Source organism: Epinephelus fuscoguttatus, linkage group LG21 (genome assembly GCF_011397635.1).
Source record: "Epinephelus fuscoguttatus linkage group LG21, E.fuscoguttatus.final_Chr_v1".
Taxonomy (NCBI): domain Eukaryota; kingdom Metazoa; phylum Chordata; class Actinopteri; order Perciformes; family Serranidae; genus Epinephelus; species Epinephelus fuscoguttatus.
The window spans coordinates 34,403,574-34,419,607 of NC_064772.1; the positions used below are offsets into that span (position 1 = coordinate 34,403,574).

At 41.4% G+C, this 16,034-nt stretch overlaps 1 protein-coding gene across 1 annotated transcript in view; it reads left to right on the forward strand.

The window, feature by feature from the left end:
* Window positions 1-16,034, forward strand: part of si:dkey-225n22.4 (collagen alpha-1(XXI) chain) — an 86,023-nt gene that overhangs the window by 31,453 nt on the left and 38,536 nt on the right. The window contains exons 18-20 of the mRNA XM_049565648.1: window positions 7,358-7,411; window positions 12,981-13,025; window positions 13,118-13,171. Of these exons, the coding sequence (XP_049421605.1) occupies window positions 7,358-7,411; window positions 12,981-13,025; window positions 13,118-13,171 (153 nt within the window). The remainder of the gene's footprint in view (window positions 1-7,357; window positions 7,412-12,980; window positions 13,026-13,117; window positions 13,172-16,034) is intronic.

Genomic DNA, 16,034 nt, shown 5'->3' on the forward strand with positions numbered 1-16,034 from the left:
ACAGATTGGATATTTTTTTAAAAAAAGGAATAGAATTCAAATGGATTTTCTGACGAAGAGTGGAGCTGAAGCTGGGGTTCTTGTATTGCAGCTGCTGAGGAGGAGATGAGTTGCAGGTGTGACGTTCAGCCAGGTGCTTGATTGCAGTAGCCAGAGACACACATAGGGTTCATCCCAAAATCCCCCCTCGACTCCTCTATCCTCTTTCCTTGATCACTTGACCTGGAATTTGATTGAGACTCACCATCTTGAAGGACGTCTCAATTCGTTAAATGCGCTCCGAGGAGTTGAGGACAGAGGAGGCTTTCGGAGGGGAGGGAAGAGAGGATAGGACTTCTACAATACAGCTTATCAAGTCTTGCGTAAAGCAGTAACGTCGTGCAGCGTTCAATTATAGACAGAGCAGACGGCCACTAAACACAAGAGCCACAGACCACTTAGCTTTCCTGCTAAAGTCTCCTCCTTATCTCACTCAGAAAAATGAACCTGCACCGCAGCTTGTGGAACAAGTGACCAAACAATATTCACCCAAAGCTTTTTACAGTGAGAGCCCTTACACCCAAAATAATGTCTCCAGAACAATACATTATACTGAAAACATGTTTTAGCTGTACCATCACTCATTAAGCTGTTTAATGGGGTGATTAATCAGAGTGATTGTGGAGGCACATTAGGTGCTGTTTTACTCCTGTAAATGCTCAGAATGAGGCAAATGAGACACCTCCCTCGACACACACTGACCCCCCACCCCTGAACACACACAGGCAGGATATGCTATTTATAATGGTAGAGTGCACAGACATGCTTCCTGGGGTTGTGACATACAGTAATTTGGTGTTTTGAGGAATTAATCAGCCGAGTCTGCACTTGCTGCCCGTCTGTTTTTTCTCTTCTATTTTTGTTATAGAGAGTGGACAGGTTTTCCTCTATAGAGCAAGAAAGGAGCAAGTATGGGGGAGGAAAATATACGGTCTATATGTTAAGGTTTTAATATGTGAAACCCAAAAGCAGACCTAAAAGGGAGAATAAGAGTTTCTGGAGTTTATTAATTGGGCTAGGTGTTAGCAGAAGGCTGAATGATCAAGGCTGAGTAGATGGAGACTGTAGACAAGCAGGCTGAAGCAGACTGAGCTGACATGAGGGGTAGACACTGGCGAAATCCAAACACAAAGAAGAATCACACCAGAAAAATTTAAGTGACAACCCTAACCATTAACAGTTTAGAGGGGCTGACAATAACTACCACTGGAGCAGATGGGATAATCTGGCAAAGAGTGGATGTGAAATTTGGGTTCTTGTACTGAGGCTGATGACGAGGAGATGAGTTGCAGGTGTGACGTTCAGCCAGGTGCTTGATTAGAGTAGCCAGAGACACAAGCCATGTTTCCATCAGCCTGTTTAGATGCGCATCTAGAAGTATTGCATTGGAAAATTATGATGCAAACACCAAAATTCAAATTAAAACCCCCTGATTCGCACAAACTAAAATACGCTTGCTTTAGCCGGGTTTTGGTTGATTCGAAAAAATGTTGATTCTCAAAACAGGGGATGGAAACGGTTATGTTCGAATTAAGTCTGATGTAGCGCACCTCTCTCCATGGTGATATCCACACTCCGGGTCGGGAAGGCGGTAATGCATTTACAAGCTGGTTGCCAACCGCCAGAAAACGTAGAAGAAGAAGAATGCGAGACTTGTTTTGTTTCCGGTTCTGCAGAAAACTCGCGCGAGTTCGTAGTTTTCACCAAAGTCTGTACATTTAATGGAAACACAGGATTTGTATTTCTTTTAATGCGCCTTTCCCAATGATTCGAATCACTTTTGGAAACTACAGATACACACAGCAGCAGAAAGGGGAGGGAAACACTAGGAAAAGGGGAACACAGTGTAGGTTTATCCCAATACCTGATGGCACTTTTTAATCTAAAATATTTTGCACAGTTTTTTCACAGTGTCCATGTTTAGAGAACAGATACTTCAGGAACTTCAGGAAAAGTTTGTCTGTGTTGAATCGTTGCCGTAGCCTGACGTGTACCTTCCTAGAAATGTAACTACACGTCATGGTGACGCAGTCCTCCTGTCTATGTTTGTAAGCTGAAACCATTTCCCTCAGGGGAAGCAAAGCTTTTATTTACTTTAATTTCACAGATAAGAAACAATAAATTGTGAAGACAATAAATCCTCCACTAAAATAGCATTTCAAGTCTTGTGTGTGATTTATCCTGGCTTCATATGAGCAGAGGAAATCTCTATAACAATGTAGAATGCCATAGGCTTGTGCTAATAACGTTAGCATGTTGTAGTTGTTTGAAAGCGTGTTTACTATAAGACAGTTGTTTTGTCAGTGAACCTTGTGAGTTGTAATGGAGCCAAATTTTGTAACGTTACCTTTGTTAAATGTTGCTGTTGTCCCTGGCTTCATATGAGTAGAGGAAAAGTCTGCTAGCTGCTAGGCTAATTTATACAATGTAAAATGCCATAGGCTGGTGCTAATAACGTTAGCATGTTGTATTTGTGGGGAAAATGTGTCCAGATAAAGACAAGTGTTCATCTGTGAATGCTGCGAGTTATAGTGAAGCTGATTTGTGTACTTGTGTTTGAAACTGTCTCTATTAAGCCATGTTTAATGTGTGTTCTGAATCAACTAAACTTTACAGCACTTCACAGAAACCTCTGCCACCAGCTGGTGTTTTGGAGGTGTAACTGCAGAGTGACACAGACACACCACCGCACAAGTATAAATGCTCACAATGGTGTAGGCCACATGTGTAGGCTACAGTGTAGGCTCCGCATAGAGTTGACGCGCAGGTCAATCCACCTTTAGGCCTTCTCGCGAACAAGCCCCTGACATACTTTAAACCCCTCTCTGGGGCAGAAACAAACTCCCAACTCAGAGTGAGCAATATACAGTGTTTAATTTGATCCTGTGTTGTAAAAGGATTTAGTCAGACACAGACTCTGTTTTCTTTTGTTCTGCCTGCTGTCTTTATCTTTTATTGACTTTTCTTTTAGGTCCCCCACCACAGTTCATTCAAGTGCAGTTAGGCTCAGAGACGTCACAGTCTACTCAGTCTTTAACAATGTGTGGCAGCATGAAGTAGCAGGTTATTCTGCTTACAGGACAGTGTTGGACCAGCCTCTGTGCACTTGTCTATTTTCTCTTGTTCTAGGCATCCAGAAATTTATGTCATCTTGTCATTTATTGGACCGCGGTGGGCGTCTTGGCTGTGTAATTATGAGGTCTGCTGCTCTTACGGGTTTATGTGCGTAGTGTGGCGAGACACTTCAAAAGAAAACAGACGCAGTGGAGAGCTAATTCAGATGTTTCCTCACTGCCAAGATGCAGAGCTCTGCACTTAAAATATATGGTGGTGGGATCTGGTAACCCCCGTGTCTGCAGAGGGCTCGGACACAAAGAAAGTGCTTAAAACCTCATGGTGTCACAGTTAAAGCCTTGCAGAGCACCGACCCATGACTATAGTTAGATCATGACGAATCCAGGTCAAGAGGAAGACCAGGTTTAACAATGAGCAGCTCCAGAGGGGAGGCTGTATCAAGGGCCAGTCAACTTCAGTGACCTCACAGGATTGTGTTTTATATTAAACCCCTAAAAGACATTTTGAGACCATACACACAGACATACTGAGAATTAACGGAATTGTTTTATTTGATCATGTTAAGTTATTTTAAACGTCCTTATTTTGAAGTGGGCCATGTGGAGGAAACATGTCTGTCATAATGTTTAAACGTCTGGGGCTCTATTTTCTGAACCCAGCACAGATCACAGTCAAGTGCACCCTACTCACTGTGCTGGAGGCTTGTCTTTCATTTTTTGTTTTTAAGATTTTATGTTTTAAAAGAAATGTTTGGGGCATTTGTTGTTGTACGGTGTAGATATAGACTGAAAACATGAGGAGAGAATATGACATTCAGGACATTAATATAGCAGCAAAGAACTGTCTGCTATGTAAAGATTTAGTTGAATAATGTCTACTTGGGAGGAAAATGTAGTCATGCTTTGTGTGTTGTAATCCCAGCACCACTGTTGGTTGTTGTGGTAGCCGGTCCAGCTGCACATGCGAGTCCCTGTATGTGTATCCCACTGGCTGACTGATCATTGCCACTCGCACTGCGCTCATATGGTGGTGATAATGGCAACAGTGTTTTTGCAAAAGCGTAGTGCCCACATTCCACTTCCTCCCACATTAACACCGTCAGCTGTGTCAATACTGTTGCAGCTGTTAGCACCGTTAACTGCTAGCCACCAGCTCAGCCAACCCTAGCTGAGTAGACTCAGACTCCTAGATATGCTCTAAATGCCGTATCCAGCTCCTTTCAGTATAAGTTTGGTGATATCATCCAGGTATTTTTGCTTTATTGTCAACAACCTCTTGGCCATACCCTCAGAAGATCTGGCATTCAATTCCGTTGTTACGCTGATGACACCCAGCTCTATCTATCCACCTAGCCTACTTCCACTCTTCCACCCAGTTCCCTTCTTGGCTCTCGGACAACTTCCTCAAATGTAACAGAGATAAAACTGAGGTTGTCCTTGAAATCCTGAATCTGCCTTGGCTAAACCCGATAGTTTCTCTCTGACCACTGACAGCTCCAAAGTCCATCCATCCCCTCAGGTTAAGAGTCTGGGTGTCATCCTGGACAGTACATTATCGTTCACATCAATCAGTCTGCATACTTTCATCTACATAATATTAGTCATCTTTGCCTGTCACTTACACCTCACATTGCCACTATCCTTGTTCATTCTTTGGTTACATCTCACATTGATTATTGCAATTCTGTCCTCTTTGTTCTCCCTCTCTCTAGTGTCTACATAAACCACCCGTACCATTACCAGAACCCCCTCCTTAGATTATGTCACTCCTGTTCTCCAGCAGCTTCACTGGCTTCCTGTTGAATATCGCATCGACTTCAAGATTCTGCTTCTCACCTTTAAGGCCCTTCATAATCAAGCCCGTTGCTACCTGTCTGAACTTCCTCTACATACCCTCACGTACTCTTAGATCTCACTATCTGCCGCTTGACCACCATGAGTTCTAGAGCCTTCAGACGTTCTGCCCCCGCCTCTGAACGCACGACATTCACAATATTGACTCCCTTTCTACTTCAAAACACAACAATGAGCCACTCTGTTGCACTCACTGACATGTTGCTTCATTACCATGAACACACACACTGGAGCTTATTTTGACTCAGTTTCACACAGACCATTCTGCTAACAAATTCTTACCAGGACACCAAATGTGGATTAATCCTCCGCTGAAAATAGTCCCACACAAAAGGACTGTTTCCTACTATTTGAGTAATGTTGGCTAAAAACTACAAAAAAAGTATATATTTCTGAACTGTTTATAAAATGCATGTCCTCAGAGGGAACCAATGGGTTCTGGGCTGAGAACCATGGACAAAGCATGAGAGTATGGATCTAGAAATACACACTGAATCCAAGAGAAACATGTTAACTTGTGACTTCTTTCTAACTTGATCCCAAGATGTTAATGACACAAAACATGTAACATGATTAACACAGTACAAAGATGAATATGTAAAACAAAACTCCTCAAAACTGCAACATCTAATTGAGGCTTAAATATAGTTTTAAGGTGTTCCTGATGATATTTGATGCAACAAAAGTCAGAGAAAATACCAGCTGATGTGTATGTTGGTGCACTAGAACATTAAATTTGATATACTGATGTGAGAATCAACAGATTCTGTTTGCATGATATAAGCAGACATGTGTGAGAGCTCTGCAGGGAATATCATGTAATTTTACAAATGAATGGCTTGCAGTACCAGAATATATTTTACAGCTTGTTCCACAATGTCATTGCCAGTGTCAGCGAATTACCGCAGCACACACTGGAACATGTTCACATACCGCTTGTGTCGTAATACATTCAACAAAAACTGCTTAACAGTATAGGAAGGTCTGAGGGAAACCGAGCGGTGGGTTTTGGTGTCGTGTGGATGCTTAAAACTTTATTTGCATGTTGTGTTGTGGCTTAAAATGTGTTTGTTTGCTGCTGTTCATTTTTGCTTTAACGAGCACCCGCCTCGCTACGAGATCTCTGACCACAGAACTCGCCTGGTGTTCTTGCGTCAGTATCATTGGCACAGATAAAGTCACAGCACGCCTTATTCAAGTAATTCCCTCAGATGGAAGTAGCACAGATGAATGACTTTTCTTACTGTGTGAGTTACTTAGTAGAGACTTCGGGCATTCAAAGGATGGATGGCTTTCATAGGTATATCGGCAACAAGGGGGTGTTCTCAACTGTTTCAAGAAGTTTTTGATATCAAATCACAGGACAGGTTTTTCTGTGGTGTTCCACAAGGTCTTGGTGTCTTAATGTGGTATTTTAGAGAGATTTTGGACCAATTTTTTTTCAATTTAGAGTCAAATTAATCTTTAGGTTGTGAGCTATCAGGTGATTTATACCAGTTCCATGTGGAATATAATACTGACCTGCTATGTCCCCCAAAATATCCCTTGACCCCCCTAAAAAAAAGGATCTATGTTGGGTTTCAATAGTGATGGCCAAATGAAGCCTCATGAGGCATATTCTTTATTTTCTGAGCCCACTAGATGGCGCTCATGGTTTAATGAGAGAGGCTCAAAGAATGGCAATTCTGTGAAGCTTTCAACCTTTTGTTGAACAAAAAGAGCCATCTAGTGGGCTCAGAAAATAAAGAAAATGCTTCATGAGGCTTCATTTGGCCATCGCTAGGTTTCAGAGGGTTAACAATATTAGAGACAAACATTGCTTAATATCTTTAATTTGAAATGAACCTCTCTCTTATTGAGAAAGCCGCACGAGTGAGGATGCGAACGCGTCACAGAAGCTAATAAGTGGACCTTGAGTAGAGACGTTTTATGATACAGCCTATCTCTGGGGTAAAAAATGTCCCTCACATGATCCTTACTGACCCAGTTTCTGAAGAAAACTGAAATTTGCAAACTGACTTGACTTTTATTTTAAGTTGGATTAGATGAAATTCAACTCTATTGTCAAAGCTTAATTCATTCACTTGAATGATGGTACAGAGGACCGTGGCCCATGAAAAGGTTTGTGGTCGACTGACTTATATCACTGCCAATGCAAGTTATATGTATTGTGCCATCTGATACCTGAGCCTGCTGTATTGGGTTCAGTTATAAAGCTTCAGTGGATACATGTGTATTTTTATCTCATCCCTGCTTCTGTCTTTCACAGGAAAATGTAAACAAGTGATAACGATCAGACACTGTACAGCTAATGTTCTCCTGTAGAGCTCAGTCACACAGTTACACCACCTGTAAGGTGAAAGGTACTGACAAGTCTTTTGTGTCCTCAGGGGGAGAGAGGAGTCATTGGGCCACCTGGTGCTGCTGGAGCTCAAGGCCCCCCGGTGAGTTCGTACTGATCACATGTGTCACAGAATGCTGTCTGAATATGAAACACTAAATATGTGATATCTGCCAGGGTTGAACGGTTCAGTTATTTCATATTGAAGCTAAAACACGGCTCTGTAATGAATGTGCAGCAATTACAAGATAGGAAAAATGACAAAGATCAGTGTATTAATACAAGTTATTGGAGCATAATTCCCAAAGTGCTCAGTGTTATGGCTGCTGATGAATTCAGAGACTGCACACAAAATATAATTCCTGTTAACTCAGCATTCTGTAGATATAACAAGCAGCTCCTTTTTAAATGGTCCCATAAAGACTTGAAGGAAAGAGTAATCAGGACATAAACACGAGAGCTCGGGTTCATTGGCGCTTTTACACACTGCTGTGTGCTAGTAAACTCACCGCCCACACACACACACACACACACACACACACAGTGCAAATACACAAGTGCACATACAAGGACACAGAATGGGCAAACAAGGACAAGCAAGGAAATGGCCTGAAAGAAATGCAAACTTTTTTTTATTTTTTTCTAATTTTCAGGTCATTTTCTTGTCACCTTTTCTGAATTTCTCGCCAAGTTGCTCTGTGCCTTTCTCCTCATGTTTTCATAAACCAGTTTGCTCAGTTTTTAAAGGTTTAAATGTTTGTTAAAGTCATCTGAACGCAGCACAAGAAAACAAAAGTCAATCCAGGTTTATAGCGATGGCCAAATGAAGCCTCATGAAGCATTGTCTTTATTTTCTGAGCCCACTAGATGGCGCTTTTTGTTCAACAAAAGGTTGAAAGCACACTGAATTGCCATTCTTTGAGCCTCTCTCTTTAAATCATGAGCGCCATCTAGTGGGCTCAGAAAATAAAGAAAATGCTTCATGAGGCTTCATTTGGCCATCACTAGGTTTCAAAGGTTTAAAAAATCTGACCATATTTTCCATAAAGCAACAAAAATGAATCTGAATATCCTGTGACGTTTGTTATAAAATACATTTATTACAACTGCTGAAGGCCACGAGACACCATGGAAACGCCATCATATTAAAGGGGATGTACAACTATTTTAAATGTCAAAGTCAATTTAAAATGTCAACAACACAGCTGTTGGATGTTACACCATGTTTATGTTCACACTTTTACATCCTCTGTCTGTAAGTATCAGACTGCTTAACATCACTGTCACACCCCATAACCACACACTCACACTTTATAGGAGGCAGTGTGTAAAGCAAAGCACACACACATATGCATAAATGTATTTACACACACAAACACATTTGCTTTTTGTTTCTAATTACACAGGCTTCATTACTGATATCCAGACACCCAGCATGTCTGGATGTAGGTTGCACACACTGTACAAAATACAGTAAACACCCATGTTTACTCACACAAACCTCCATAGGTCCGCAGCAGCAGACAGCGTCGCGTGCAGAGCCGCTCCACCAAACCCTCCCTTCCTAATCAAGCTGATGTTTACATGGAACGCTGGGAAACAAATACTGTGAATGAAGGTTTTATGACTGTAAATAGTTTTACTATACTGCACTGTCCCACGTCTTATTGCCTTGTAACACAGGCTGCATTAAACTGTCTGCGTGTCCATTTCAGGGTGTTTGATTATCACATAAAAGTAGACACAAACAAGCAAACAATGCTACGTTGGCAGAGGATGCTGTGTTCAGGCACTCTGTGTCTAAACTAATCACAAATGTGTTTTTCTACTTTTAGAAGCTAAGCTAGCAGCTTCAGTGTGTCTCTACTCTTGGTGCTAAGTAGACTGAACATGATCTGGCCCTGTTTTTAGGCACGGAGATGATACATTAATAGATGATAGCTGTAAGCCCAGTCATCGTTTAGGGTGCCAGACGAAGGGAGGAGCTATGCAGCAACAGAGGCACAAGAGCTCCAGTGCACACCTGTAATGTCAAGATGAACCTCAACTTTTCTGTTTAATCAGACTTATGTGAATAAATAAGGTATTTTGCATTCTAGCTTCCTGAGGTTCATTCGTTACGATTTACAATTAATTTGAGTCAGGTTTTCTAATCTGATTTTTGACTGGATAATAATAATCTTCATTTATAAAGTGCTCTTTAAAACAGAATTACAAAGTGCTTTACATGTCAATAATTAAAAGAGACATGAAAACCAGAACTCATACAAACACTTTGCAAAGAAAACTTAAAAACTTAGGAAATAAAGAGTTTAAAATGAACTCAGAACTCAAGTAAAATCAGGAAAGGCTCTCTGATAAAAGTACCTTTTAAGAATGGATCTAAAAGAGATCACTGACTCGGCCGACCCATTTGCCGATTTCCTCGGGCAGATTGTTCCAGAGCCTCGGACGCTGACAGCAAATGCTCTGTCCTCTTTAGTTTTCAGCCGAGCCTCTAGAACAGACAGAAGACCTCGAGGACCTAAAGGTATGTCCTGGGGACAAATTCAAAAAGCTTCCTAGTGCTAAGAGTTGCTCCTTGTGACGGACTAAGAAAATTCTTAGTTTTTGTGATTTCTCAGGATTTCCCCTTAGAGTTAAGACTAGCTTCTGGTAAAGATAAAAATTATTCTCAGAGCATCTTAGCCCAAACTGTTCGGAGTAGAGAGGAGGACTTTTAAGAGGCTTAAGTGTTTCTTAATCAGAGGAGAAAATGGTGGAAACACAAAGAGGTCGGAGAAATATTCTCCAAACACTGGGTGACAGTGACTCAGTGAAATGCTCCAGATTAGATCGTGTGGGAAAAATGCAACAGTACAACAGTGGTGACTTGAGTCTGTCTCCACCTTCCACCAGCAATCACTCCTAAGCGAGAACTCCTTGCTTAACGTTTGTAGGCTAAGTTAGGAGCTTTCTAAGAGTCTTCTCAAAATGTTTGTGAATACCGCCCCTGGTGTGTGCGGTACTAAGAGGTCGGAGATATAGCTGGGAGAGAGACCATGAAGAGCCTTAATAGTAATCATTAGCGATGGCCAAATGAAGCCTCATGAAGCATTTTCTTTATTTTCTGAGCCCACTAGATGGCACTCATGGTTTAAAGAGAGAGGCTCAGAGAATGGCAATTCAGTGTGCTTTCAACCTTTTGTTGAACAAAAAGTGCCATCTAGTGGGCTCAGAAAATAAAGAAAATGCTTCATGAGGCTTCATTTGGCCATCACTAGCAATCAGTAAAATCTTAAAATCTATTCTAAAACATACTGGGAGCCAGTGTAAAGAGACTAAAGCTGAAGTGATGTGATCATGTCTCTTGGTTCTGGTGAAAAGCCTGGCAGCTGAATTCGTACATTCTGGAGTCGATTAATAGATTTTCGATTCAGACAAGAAAAGAAATGACAGGATGACAAACTGGTGTATTAACTGGTTTGTCAAACTAAAGGCCTGATCACATTAGTATTTCAAGCAGTCGCAGTGTTCAAAATCACAACCTTGTTCAGTCGTTCACTCCCTGTAAGTTGGACAATGAGAACTCCCATTCAGAATTCAGACAGTTAAATTGTGAGACGAAATGGCTGCCTCACAATCTGTGGATCTGCTCATAGAGGTGATGTCTGTGTGCTGTGTTATTACATCACATTTAGATTTGCATAACTCTGACGTGAATGTGTACCACTGACGTCTTGAAACGCTGACACTAAAGGAATAAGACCCAGACAGTCCAAACAGAAGGAATCTATCATATTGATTTTCAGCCTGGTCTCATTTCCAAGGTGCCAAAATACGCTGCTTGGTCAGGCACCCTTTAGCGTCTGTATGAGACGCAGTTGGTCTTTCAGCCAGCTCCAAAGTAAACCCATGTGCATCACCATTAGACAGTCAGAGCAACAGACATAGGATAAAAAATGCAAAGCAAATGTCTGCTTTGGGGAGGTGGATGGGTCCACCAAGCACAGGACTCACTACTGAGTTGACTAATGCCAAACACAACACTTACCCTAACCCTAACCAAGTAGTTTTGTTGCCTTACCCTAACCGCCAACCCCTTCTTTGTCACGTGAGTCTACTTTGACCCTTTCTGTGTCGAGATAAAATGGAAAAGGCTGCCCCTGGCTTCATTTTCCATATACTGGGGGCTTCTGCCCATGCGTCAAAATAAGATGAATGCAACAGCTGATACAAATACAGCTTTTAAATGAGCTGTTTTAACTAACGATCTGGTTGGTGGCGGACCTAGCTAGACATAAAAGAGGTTACTTTGTCACCAAGCTCTAGGTGCCACCTTTTTTTGCAAGGATGTGAGGAGGACTTTTGCAGTGCCTCTTTAAATAAACTTGTTTCCAGGTCAATAAATACCATGGCACCAATCTTGGCCATATCTAACACTGATGTACCAGGTGGTTGTTATTCGAAATTGGAATTTAAGAAGCTTGTAAGCAGCAAAGAAAGAGAAGCTTGTAAAGCTGACTTTACAACACATTAGACTAAATGACTTGGGCTTGGTTGGGTTCTTTTGTGTTTCGACTTCATGGCATTTGACAGCATTGTTCTTACGACATTTTCTTATGACATCAGTCCAGAGCTGATTCACAGCTGTTGTTCAGTCTGAAATGTAAAGTCTTTGGTATTTTCCCGTCTCCTTGCCTCCTCCGGCCTCTCAGTTTGTCTGTCGTCCCACCCTTCCCTGTTCGGTCCTCTGTTCACCTCAGGGTGAAGGGGTGATGGTGTTTCGATAAACAGCATCTGCTAATGACAGATCATATATCCTCGTGTATCCACAGACTTGCGGGTACACTGATGAGAGATGGATGAGTAAGATGAATGTTACGATGCAGGGCCCGCTTCACTCTAATGTGTTTGTGAATTACTTGTTATCACCTGGATCGGGGCTCATTTCAAGTATCACCTGGAGACCTTCGTGTCGGTATCTTAAAAGCCATAGAGCTTGATTAAATGTTACTAGTTTACATTTTTATCACAGTGACATTGAAATATGACATTTGCCGACATGTTTTACAAAGTGATAGACTCAGAGAGGAAAGCAGAGAGTACACAGGAAGTCTTTTTGATGTAAGCAGAGAAAAAGCCCCGACGTTGTTACTGAAGTAAAGCCACCGTGTCAGACGCCCACTGATATCCGGATCTATGAGACTTATTTAAACCCCAGAGGATTACACTTAGTTTACTTTATCACACATACACACACAGGAAGCGTATCTGCGGCAGAATCATCAGTGCAGGTTCACATCATCTGCATCTAAAGCACTTTGATCCTCCAGTATCCATTTCTATTTGCATGGCAGGTAGGGAGTCTGCAACAGAACCACTTTTCATAAGCTTTTAACTATTCCTAGATCGCTGTCTAACATCTGTTAGATGATGCATTACATGACAGGACGTGGCGTAATGTAACCCCTATTCATATTTACTTTACTTATATCAGTGCCATCTCCCGAGTGTGCGAGACAGTTTCCAAATAGCGAGGGTCTACTTGTCAAGACACAAAATTAGTTACAGAAACGTTGAATCTGATGGATATTTCCATCAATTTGTTTGAGATGGATTTTGAATTTGAAAAGACAGAAATGAAAAGAATCAATAAAGAAATCTATATCATGTAATCTTGTCATCTACAGGGTGTCCAGGGACCTCCTGGCGAAGCAGGCCCAAGCGGACCTCAGGTAAAACTGACTTGAACGTAACTTGAAGTGTTTGTGAATTAAACTCCCTTCAGTTGTTTATTTTCTGTTATTTTTTTTTAATGTGTTTTTAGGGAGTGGTAGGGGTGCCTGGACCACGAGGACCGCCTGGAATAAACGGAACACTGGTGGGTAAAACATCATCACTCTTTCAGTTTTTTTCAACATGCTGAAATGATTCAGTGATGATTCCCCATATTGATACCACAGTTAGACATTCACACCACACAGAATACTTGGAAAGAGAATGGGGAGACAGTGGGATGGAGTCAAAAGAAGGCTATGATGTCAGGCTTTTTGCCTCACCTTTACATGTGACCAGTCAGAGCAGCAATAAACACTTTTGCTCTTAGGGCCCAGATGCAGCAAAGTGACATAAAAAGGTCTAGCGGTAACAAAAGCTGATGGCCTGATTGTTTCGTCACCATATGTTGCCTGTGGCCAAAAAGTTTCATTTTGGGCACACCACAAAGACTACAGCAACTTCAACCAGCACATATGTTCTACACCTGTGTGAGACAAAATCATTTTCCATACCAGCAGGTGGCGGTAGTCATAATTCGTCATTCAATTCAAGACGCTAGTTAGCCAGTTAGCACATTGACAACACAACCTGATGTTGAATGATAGTTAAGGTGCGCTAGCAAACGAAAACACAATTACGAAACATTTCTGCTAAAGTGCACAATGGCTAAAAAAAAAGAAAACATACCTAATATGAGATCTTTGTTACGATCTCATGCCCTTTTGATTTTAGCTGTTTGCTTTCCTCACTTCTGTTTTTCTTCTCATGCACCAATGGGCTCCGCTAGCCTCAACACCAATTCAACATACCACAGAAAACCAGTGTGACTAATGTTCACCAGCGCCCAACGTCGCGACATTGACTGATAGCCGGCTGACGATTTGGTGTGTCAGGGTCCTTCAACTCTGACACCCCCTACTTCCTAGTATTAGTGTTACTAGGATGGAAAAAATAGGCCAATCTTCGTAATTAAAGGGGAATTTATAATTGTGCTTCAGCTCTATGCAGAGCTTATGCCGTAGCCTACACATGTGACCTACACCATTGTGAGCATTTACACTCATATGGTGGTGTGTCTGTTCACTCTTCAGTTACACCTCCAAAACACTAGTCAGCGGCAGGGTTTCTGTGAAGTGCTGTAAAGTTTAGTTGATTCAAAACACACATTAAACACACATTAAACATGACGTAATAGCAACAATGTCAAACCCAAGTACACAACTCAGCTTCACTGTAACTTGCAGCATTTACAGACAAACACTTGTCTTTATCTGGACACATTTTACCCTCAAATACAACATGCTAACGTTATTAGCACCAGCCTATGGCATTTTGCATAGTATAAATTAGCGTAGTGGCTAGCTGACTTTTCCTCTACTCATATGAAGCCAAGGACAACAGCAACATTTAACAAAGGCAACATTACAAAATTCGGCTCCATTACAACTCACAAGGTTCACTGACAAAACAACTGTCTTATACTAAACACGTTTTCCAAGCAAATACAACATGCTAACATTATTAGCACAAGTTTATGGCATTTTACACTGTATAAATTAGCTTAACCACTAGCAGAAATTTCCTCTGCTCATATGAAGCCAGGATAAATCACACACAAGACTTAAAATGTTATTTTTGTGAAGGCTTTATTGTCTTCACAATTTATTGTTTCTTATCTGTGAAATTAAAGTAAATAAAAGCTTTGTTTCCACTGAGGGAAATGGTTTCAGCTGACAGAGACAGACAGGAGGTCTGCGTCGCCATGATGTGTAGTTACATTTCTGGGGAGGTGCACATCAGGCTACAGCATGGGATCCAGCGTCGATATGACACAGAAGTTTAAATCTTGCATAACAGTCATATTTAGAGTGATAATGATGAGCTAATAATGAGGCTTGTTACTAGTATGTTTACTACCTATTGTAAACATGCTGAGGCCTTTACTCGTGCACATTGCAGCTCTTTGCTAGATGGTGAAAAGAAGCAGCTGGCAGCATGGAGGTAGCACATGTCTCTCAGTATTCTCCCCAGCCAAGTAGAGTTAGCAATGACAAGGACTACAGTACATAGGGAATTTAGCATTCCAAATTGGAGTAAACAGGAGAACAATCCCCTGCCCAAAAAATCTTGAATAATTAAGACTATTGATTATTGTCCCAGTTGGCAGTGTTGGACGGACATTTGTTCAAATTTTACCTTGTCCAACAGTCAACCCACATGGGCTCCCCACAAGTGATCATGATACTGATCCTACTTCTAGTCCATGCCTATTTAGCCCAAATTGAATCACTAAGGAATCCACACATTTAAACATATTCCAAACTTCTACCTGACTAAAAAGTGAGTAATAGGGTCCACCTGTTTTAAAATGTATCTTTGAGCGATGCAGTCTTATCTCCTAGACTACAATTCACATTATCTTCTCTGCAGTAGGCTCATAATGGGATCATTAATTTAGCCACGGCACCGTATGAGTCCATTTGATTTACTTAGCAGTGCCATTAAGGCGGTGAGTGGCTGTTAATTTAGAACCAAAGTCAGATGAGAGTGCGTACGGCTGTACACACAGTCGGGGCACCCCCCTCTGGTAAACAAGATTGCACACGGCCAGATGCAATTACAGCAGAGCATTGTGAATACACGGACCTCTGTGGTGTTCAGGGGACAGTATGTCTATAGCTCTGCTGCCCTCTTGTGGTTAAAGTAAGACAGTACAGATGGATGAAGTGAAGAGTCACATTACACACATTAAAGGACACATTTTCATCATGGAAACCTGTTTATAATTTATGGTCATGGATGAACATATAAAACATAAAATGATTCAGTATGACATCAGTATCACATTTAAATGGATTGAATACCAGCGCTATTAATTCAAAGTTGGTCTTTTTAGACTGGATTTAGCAAAGTCTTTCACTGTAGCACATAAAGCCTCGACAGCTTTAACCTGGTGTAGCCTTATG